Here is a 9,522-nt window from a genome sequence, read left to right on the forward strand (position 1 = left end):
CAAGTGACGGGGTGTGTGTGTGTGTGTGTGTGTGTGTGTGTGTGTGTGCAAGAGGAAAACCAGAAGACAAGTTTTTTGAAGTTATGCTGTACAACAAACATGTGCTGCTTGTATCCATGAACTGTTTAGAGCCACAGTTAAATCTATACTCCCTGATCATACGACTTTACGTTAATACCCGTTTAAGAAGCCATATTTCACGTATGAAAGCTCCGTACTTGTTACAGTGGTGCTTCAGGTGCCTCTTATAACTATCCTCCTGCAGCAAGTGGTCCGGGTTGCAGCTGGCCAGCCAGTCGGCTCGTGGAGTCTGTGGAGTCGGAGTCGTCAGTTTCCCCTTCTTGCCCTTCCTGCCCCTGGGAACAGGCGTGGAGAGACCTGGGAGGGCAGAAACACACCAGCAAGATAAAGTACAGGGGTGTCCAAAATTACATTTTGTAGATTTTTAACTTGTTTGTTTATAGAGTAAAAGTTTAAACTCCTCCTTTTGTGCATATGCACCTATATAATACCCCATTAATGCAGTTCTGTTTAAACTCATTTCTAAAAAATAAACTAGGATATCAAATGTATATTCTTCCTGTTTAACAGAATAATTTCCCATCTTCCATGCCATGTAGTGCATGTTTGCATGACTGTTTTCACACTTGAAAACCAAAGATGTTCGGGAAGATCGTAGGACGGGAGGGAGCATCTGTCGACAACGCGCAGGAGGTCTGACAGGATGCATAAAGTATGGTGAGAAAACTGGTGGGTTTTCTTTAACAAATACAGCAGATGAGGCCCCTCGTAGAGTTGATGTAGTCACATTTGTCAAAATGTATTTCCAACCAAAGAAGAGAAGGGAAAACAAATCACAGGTCAGCACAAAAGTGATTTGATCTTTTCAAGATTTCTTCAAAGGAAAATAACCACAAGACGTCAGGAGAAGCTGCTGCAGACATTTATGTTTTCAAGTGCTGCCCATTAGAAACAAAGTTTAAGTGTAAAAGGCCTTCAGCTTTGACTTCTAGTTAAATGGCTGCAGAATCCAAAAAAATAACTACCGTATTTTCTGCCGTACCCGTCGCACCGCCCTACAAGTTGCATCAGTCCAAATATTTCTAAAAAAAGTGGAAAAATCCATAAAGATGTCACTTTGCTATATACGTCTCATCTATTATGCGTCACCGCTGACAACCCAGAAATGTGGACCGGTGTTGTGCCAAAAATCGATGGGCTGACTAATGGCGGCCGTGGGAGTGTGCACAGGAGGACTTTAATAAGAATTTAACAAGTTAAACACTTAAAAACAATTATTTGTTTGCTCAAAATGATAGTTAAGGTGTGTCTCAGTCTAACTTATCTTTAATAAAAGGACTACATTCTGGGCTGCATTCGTTGCCTCGGTGCTCCGGGAGCGTGCAGAGGGAGGAAAAAAAAAGAGGAGGAACGCTGCTCGTTTCTTCAAAATTGAACAAGAAAAGCACCCCAAACAATTATTTCTTTGCTCCAAATTATAGTAAAGGTGTGTCTCAGTTGAACTTTTACTTAATAAATGCACTTGAATTGTTAAATTAGCTGCATTTCACCGGGGAGTCGCAGCTGTTTTGACGGTTGCTCCAAGCAGAGAGCTTAACGAAGGTGGTGGGAGGGGGGGGGGGGGGGGGACTATGGCAAGCCGATTGTGTCGTTAAAGATTCTCAATCATCAAGGACATGGTAAATTCAAAAGTTCAAGACAAAAACAATAAAGTATAATAAATAAAGTCCAGTTGTTTTTGTCTTGAACTTTTTTGAATTTGTCATTATAGCCACGTTTACCTATACGGCATGACATACTGCAACTACTACTCTGCTGCCATCAAGTGGCTGAAAATGGTACTGTTCTATTTTTAAATTTTACTCATTTAGTCAGAATGAATGAAAACAGTCATATCGCAGCCAAAAATTAGTTTATAAATATGGGAAAAAAATCCATAAAGATGCAGGGCAGGCAAATTATGAAAAAAAAAACAGCGACTTATAGGCCGAAAAATACGGTACAAGTAATCACAGCCTAAAGTCACTTTGGTTGTTTGTTCTGCAGGCAATCTTTCATTGAAAAAATTAACAGGTTGTACAGTTGGTCTAATACATTTCCCTTTCTGTGAAACTGGAGATAAGTCAATTATTCTTTGATTTGTAACCCTGCTGGTAAAGTCATGTGATGCTCTTACAGCATATCTGTCACATATTTGTTCAAACTAGGGGGTGATGAATTACCAGAGTGATTGGTCAGTGTCTTGGTGGTCCCATCTTCACATGGAGTGATCAGGTCCCAGATGAAACTTTTGATGTTCTCGTCTCCACGGTAGTGCAGCAGGCAGTAGGCCAGGAGGGCCCTGCAGATCGTCTCCACATCAGCCTCCTTCAGGGGGCGCTTGAAGCGACCATGAGCCAGAATGTCACTCCACCTGCCCCAACTGAGGATGGACAAGACGAAAATAAATGTGTGTTCATATGAAACAAATCTTCAGACACCAACATGTATTCAGCGTTAGTTTAAATCTAAACAAATAAAAACGAAACAAAAAAAATAATAAAAACCTCACGACAGAAATTGCAACAGGAACTTTATAATTCTAAGTTCTGTCTCAAAGAAAAATAAAATAAGTATGCGCCAGCTAAACTAAATTGTTGTTGAAAAACCGTACAATACTGACGATTATAAAAAATACAAGATTTGTCACATTAAAATTGTAAAAAAATTAAAAGATAAAAACATTTTAGTTTAACTGAAATTTTGCTTTGAAATCTATTCCTTGTGAAGATCAAACTCTCAGTACACTACTCCTGATATACATTTCTACATCTACATGAAAAATAAAACTGTAGTTTATATGCCAGACCAGTAGGTGGCTATACTGTTCATATTCAAAAGAACAAAACAAAGGAAGAAGCATCGACACATTTTATGACGCTGGACCAAATGTTTCGTCTTCTCTCATTGCTGGGACTTGAAGCCAGCGATACTCAGTTTAGGGGAGCAGCCATTTTTGAAACCAGTCTGTGCACTCAGTATAGGGGGCTTCAGTCCAACCTATTTTTCCCTACAGAGTCATGGTGTTAAATGATCTTTCTTTTAGGCAAAAAAGATTTAATTACAATTACACTTTTTCTTTTTATTTTGTAGAAACATTTATATTTTATAATATAGCAGTGTGGTAAGAGCTACGTGAAGAGTCAACAACCGGGAAAAATATTAACATGTATTTGTATTTTTTTAAAACCAGGGCAAAATCCTGTTCACTTACATCAAGAGGCAGGACTTTAAACTTGTTTTTTTCATTCATTCAACCATTATTTATACAGGTTAATCCCGTGGAGCCTTGGGGACTCATAATCTATAAGAGACCTGATTTTAATAAATAGTGATGACAACAGTAGACAATCATAAAAGGAAGCATAAATGAACCGAGACCATCCATATAATATATATTGTTGAAAAGAAGGAAGCTCATTTTTTCATTTGACGTTGCATTTTACCTTTTAAATACATGACCAAAATTTAGAGATCCTTCCTGCCCACAGCCATCAGCATCTATAACAACTCTTTAATGAAACCAGGATGATGAGTTACAACAACATTTAATTTCCCTCTGGGATTAATAAAGTATTTTTGAATTGAATTGAATTGAATTAATGGTACAAATGGTGCTTGGTCATCGTCAACTCACTGTTTCTGCATCACATGGCACCAGCTAAGGGTTTGCCCACTGCTGGCACCCACACCCACTCAACCCAGTTTATGGGACCACCATGTTTGAGGCTCCAAGCAGACTCCTCCGAGGTGCCGATTTTGATTTAAGCAGACAGCCGCCGTTGATTGGCCAGCAGAGCTATGTCCCTAGATGACCCGCCCAGCAAAATGGTAAACTACATCTGAACGTCCACTTCCTCCTCGTGCTGACGGACGACGTCACAAGAAACGAGCACATTTACAGAGCGATATCAGCGATGATGCATGGACATATAAGCAGTGCTGGGATAAGCTAAAGAATGTGAAGTCCAATTATAGGGTGATTAGGGCCATAACGTGCTCAAACAAAATGACCTGTTACAATATGGCCTGCTTTGCAATGACGACCCCACCCACAGAGCGGGAAAACAAGTCACAGTGTCAAATCACCTACACCTGAGAAAAAAACGATAAGACAAGCACCGAGTGAAGTACCACTTATCAACGGCAAAGCAGCTCTAGCCAGGGTTGAGTGAGCTAGATGTGAAAGAAGGAACAACAGATATATACTGGGCATGTATAAAGTAGGCTGTAGTGTCATTTTTTATTCCAAGTATATAAATACAAACAAACAACAAAATACTTTGGCAAGCCCTGGTAAAAATGTCCTGTTCTTTTTTTTGACCAAAATGTCTGCATATAGATGAGAAGCACAAACACCCCCACAAAACTAAATAAAATTAATTTAGCCACATTTCTGTCAGTAGGAACAGGGCATCAGGAAGCTAAGTCTAAATCAGGACAAACAATAATAACGTTACTAAGTAAGTTCGACAGTTCACAATTCTTTGATTCACCATTTCATGGCTGACATGACCTTCATCCTTCAAGAATATTTACACTTGTCCACGTCATTTTGTCCTACAGATTTTAATCAGAGTGAGAATGCTGGGATCCCACAGTACTGAACTTTCACCCCAGTCTGCTGGCTTAACCATTACTGGCATCTTAACCAGCACAGCACAAACAGAACCCCCCTGTGTGTGGTTTTATGGATCACAGCTCATCTCCCCCACCAGTTGTACAGATTCCTGGAGTTCTTTTATTCAACGCTTTCTTACTTACTACTTTTCAGTATTCGTTGACCCAGCTAAAGCAGCGTTTCTTCTAAGCTTTTAAAAAAAAAATTATTATTATTTTTTTTTTTTAGAAATGTAAAATCATGAGTGAAGGCAAGCGAGAGATGGACGCTGAGAAAAGAAGGCTGAACAGAGACGACAGGCTCAGTGAGACAGTGTGTTTTTGTGTCCTACAGCCTCGGGCTGTAGGACTAGACTGTTACAATAACAACGCTGACATCTCACTAGCACCAATGTTCATTCACGCAAGCACACACACACACACGCACACACACACACACACACACACACGTCAACCATAAAAATGGAAGGGCTCACCAGATAATCACTATCTGCAGTAAGTATGTCAGTTTGTGTGTAGCACAGAGAGCAGGAATAGAGCTGTGACTTAGATGATCTGGTGGATAATTTTACAACTTCAATGCAAACTTCACTTGATAAATTTGCTCTGCTGAAAAAGAAAGTGATCAGAGGAAACTGACTTCTTGGTTCAGTTCTGAGTTACATACTTTAAAACAGGCATCTAGAAAGCTGGGAAGAAAATGTCGCTCCACCAACGTGGAAGAAATTTATTTAGCTTGGAGTCATAGCCTGCTAACATATAAGAAAGCCCTTCGTAAAGCTAGAACTGTATATTATTAATCTTTAATAGATGAGAATAGAAATAACCCCAGGTTTCTGTTCAGTATTATAGCTACTAGACTAATGAAAAATCCTAACTATCGAGCCATGTATCCCTACAGCTATAAGCAGTGATGGCTTCATGAGATTCTTTTATAAATAAAATTATTAAAATTAGAGAAAATTCAAACCATCCTTCCTACTAATGCCTCCGATTTCTTGTCAGATGAGACAGCTTTAGAAATGTCACTTGAACGTGATTTATGTTTGGACTGTTTTTGAGCTTTTTGAATTGTCAAAAATAATAGTTTCACCCAAACCATCAACATGTCTGCTAGATCTCAACTAGACTATTTAAAGAGGTATTTCCCTTAATATCCACATTTTGAATCTAATGAATGGTTATGTACCACAACTCTATAAGGTCACAATAATTAAACAGTTTAAGAAACCTGATCTTGATTCTGGCCAATTATAGACTTGTATCTAATCTAATGTTCATCTAAATATTTTTTTGAGAAATTAGTTGCAAATCAATTGTGCGAACATACAAATGGAAATAATGTGAGGAATTTCAGTCGGGGTTTAGAGCTCATCATAGCACAGAAACAGCACTGGTGAAAGTTACTAATGATATTCTCATGGCCTCAATGGACTTGTGTCTATACTGGTCCTGTTAGACCTCAGTGCTGCATTTGATAGTTGATCACAATATTCTATTAAAGAGGCTTGAACATGATATTGGGATAACAAGAACGGCTCTAAAATGGTGTAAATCATATTTATTTGAAAGATTCCAGTTTGTAAATGTAAATAATGAATCTTTTTAATACACCAAAGTCAGCAATGGAGTTCCTCAAGGTTCAGTGCTTGGACCAATACTCATACTTTATACATGCTTCCGTTAGGTAAAGTTATTAAACAGTATGGGATAAATTTTCATTGTTATGCTTATCCATGAAACCCAATTAATCTAATCAGTTAATTAGATTACAAGCATGTCTTAAAGACATAAAAAAAATGGATGACCCTTAATTTTCTGCTTTTAAGCTCAGACAAGACTGAGGTTGTAGTTTTTGGACCAGAGTATCTTAGGAATAAGCTTTGCAGCCTTTCTCTTCCTCTGGATGACATTAATTTGGGCCTCTACTTCTAATGTCAAGTCAATTTCAATTCAATTCAGTTTATTTATGTAGCGCCACATCACAACAAAGTTGTCTCAGGGCACTTTACAGAAACATTCACATACATAAAAAAGCCAATTAGTAAAGTTCTCTATCAAGTTAACTTTATTTATAAAGCACATTTAAAACAGAAGCTGTTACCAAAGTGCTTAGCAATAACATCAATGAGAGTAAAATTAATGCAAAAAAACACAACACACTAATGATAATAATGAAAAATTAATTAAAAGCAATAAAAACATAGGAACACAAAACAAAAAATACTAAGTTAACTCACACTGTGTGAAATGCCAAAGAAAACGGATGCTTTTAGCAGAGATTTGAACACAGGAAGGGAGGTGGCCTGCCTAATGCTGGGGGGCAGGTTGTGCCAGAGTTCGGGGCCCATGACTGAAAATGCCTGATCACCTCTGAGCTTCAGAGGTAATGTAAAAAATATATCTTTGTGTTATTTTTGATCAGGATATGTCTTAAATCCCACATTAAAAAAGTTACAGGGACTGCTTTCCCCCACCTGCATAATATCTCTAAAATTAGAAACGTCTTGTCCAGAAATGAGGCAGAAAACCTTGCCCATAAATTTAACATGTCTAGGCTTGACAGTTGCAATTGTTTATTATTTGTGTGTGCAAATAAAATATATATTTTTAAGTTTTCAGTTGATCCAAAATTCTGTTGCCAGAGTTTTAATGAGGGTTAGCAGGAGAGATCATATCTCTTCAGTTTTAGCTTCTCTCCTTTGGCTCCGTCAAATACATAATAGAATTCAAAATCTTACTTCTAACATACAAAGCTCTCAACAACCTAGCTCCATCTTATTTTACAGATCTAATTGTTCCATACAAAGCACTTCGCTCTCAGATTGCAGGTTTAGAGCATACAAAAGTAGAATGGGAGGCAGATCTTTCAGTTATCAGACTCCTCTTTTGTGGATCCAACTTCCAGTTTTTGTCCATGAGGCTGACACATTGACCAGTTTTAAGATTAGGCTCAAGTCTTTCCTTTTTGATAAATCTATAGTTAGGGTCATCTTGGGTTTTCAGAGCTAACCCTAAGTTATGCTGTTATAGGCTTAAGGCTCTCACATACTTGGGCATACTTCACTCCATGGAGGTCCACACATACTCAAGGTGGACTCAAAGCGAAGTTCACCGAACATGTCCGCTCAAAGATACATTTTTATGACGGTGTACGCGGTGTCACACAATAAACTGCCCAGCGAGAAACAGTGTTCACAACAAACTGTTTAGTATGCGACACCAACCACTCTCAGATAAAGGCTTTCAGAGAGCAAGAAGTTCATGGGAGGAAGTAGGTCAGACCCTGGGTAAGGACGAGGCACTTTGTCGAGCTAAATGGAAGCACCTCAGGGACAGATGTGTTAAGACAAGAACGAAGACGAGAGGAAAAAGTGGGAATGGGACAAAGGAAGGTGTCCCACCTATTTTTTCTATGCTGACTTGGCTAGACACCTTTGTAAAATGCCGGGAGACAGAGTCAATCTGTACGCTCGAGTATGAAGTCTCAACCGTCTGGAGAGTACGCACGGCTCACGGAGTACACACAGTGCGCCCAAGTATGTGGGGGCCTTTAGACAGCTGGAGGACAAATTGACCACATTTCCTCCCTCTGCTGCTGTTTCTACCTGCTCTACTCTGCCTGTTTGTATTTGTAATTATTTCTATCTTAACATGTGTTTTTGTCTTTCCTCCACCAGAGAGTACACCTGGACCTGTCATTCTGTTTCTCCTGCCCGTCTTCTTAAACCCAGCCGGTCGAAGCAGATGGCTGCTCGTCCTGAGCTTGGTTCTGCTGGAGGTTTCTTCCTGTTAAAAAGGGAGTTTTTCCTTTCCACTGTTGCCTTTGCGCTTGCTCAGGATGGGAGACTATGACGAAGTGAAGATTCAGCACAATCTGCTGGCTTCACTGGATAGATAACTTTTACTAATTGCCTTTTAGATTGTATGTGAATGTTTTGGTACAGTGACCTGAGACGACTTCTGTTGACTTGGTGTTATATAAATAAACTGAACTAAATTGAAGCACGCAACACTCTTGTATGCAACATGTCATACTTTTGTTTTGAGTCACTACAAGTCTGAGTTAAGATCTCCTCTATAGTTGGACAGTCTGGCATCAAAATATTGAATGTACAAGGGAAGGGAAGTCTGAGATCGTCATCATTGTATGTTCCCATACTGAGATGGAGTGAGATGGAGGATGACGACTCGCTGTGACGACCCCTGAAGAGGGAAAAGCCGAAAGAAGAAGTAGTATGTTCCCATACAATGGCAAAATTAGTTTTCTGCATTTAACCCATCACACATGGGATACACCCAGGTGGAGCAGTGAGCAATTAGGGATTACCATATTTTTTACAGTAAAAGTTACTTTTTTTGTTTGTTGCATAATTGACATGCCCTGTGACTTAAAGGCCAAAGAGACATATTTATGGATTTTTTTTCCCATATTTATAAACTAATTTTTGGCTGAGATATAACGGTTTACATTTATTCTGACTGAAAAAATTCGAACACTACCATTTTTCAGCCGCTAGATGACACCAGAGTAGTAAGGCATGCCGTTGTATCATGTAATAGGTAAACGTGGCTATAATGACAAATTCAAAAAAGTTCAACACAAAAACAACTGGACTTTATTTATTATACTTTCCTTTATACTTTATTGTTTTTTTTCCTTGAACTTTTTTGAATTTACCATGTCCTGGATGACGGAGAATCTTCACCAGTTATTAATGGCACAATCGGCTTGCCGTAGTACCATAAATTTCGTAGTTTATAAATTTACATATTTTATTATCAGTCACAAGTTGAGACACCTATACGTATATGTGAGTATGTATGTATGTATGTATGTAT

The 9,522-nt window shown here is 38.7% G+C and overlaps 2 protein-coding genes across 3 annotated transcripts in view; one reads left to right on the forward strand and one right to left on the reverse strand.

The window, feature by feature from the left end:
* chd7 (chromodomain helicase DNA binding protein 7) overlaps positions 1-9,522 on the reverse strand; it is a 134,013-nt gene that overhangs the window by 37,144 nt on the left and 87,347 nt on the right. For both annotated transcript variants that reach the window (XM_037682118.1, XM_037682117.1), the window contains exons 24-25: positions 2,244-2,443; positions 219-378 (exon numbers count right to left, since the gene is read on the reverse strand). In XM_037682118.1, coding sequence (XP_037538046.1) covers positions 219-378; positions 2,244-2,443 — 360 coding nt within the window. The remainder of the gene's footprint in view (positions 1-218; positions 379-2,243; positions 2,444-9,522) is intronic.
* Positions 1-9,522, forward strand: part of ca8 (carbonic anhydrase VIII) — a 170,745-nt gene that overhangs the window by 4,818 nt on the left and 156,405 nt on the right. The window lies entirely within an intron of this gene.

This window comes from Nematolebias whitei, chromosome 9 (genome assembly GCF_014905685.2).
Source record: "Nematolebias whitei isolate Nwh7 chromosome 9, NemWhi1, whole genome shotgun sequence".
In the NCBI taxonomy this organism is placed as follows: domain Eukaryota; kingdom Metazoa; phylum Chordata; class Actinopteri; order Cyprinodontiformes; family Rivulidae; genus Nematolebias; species Nematolebias whitei.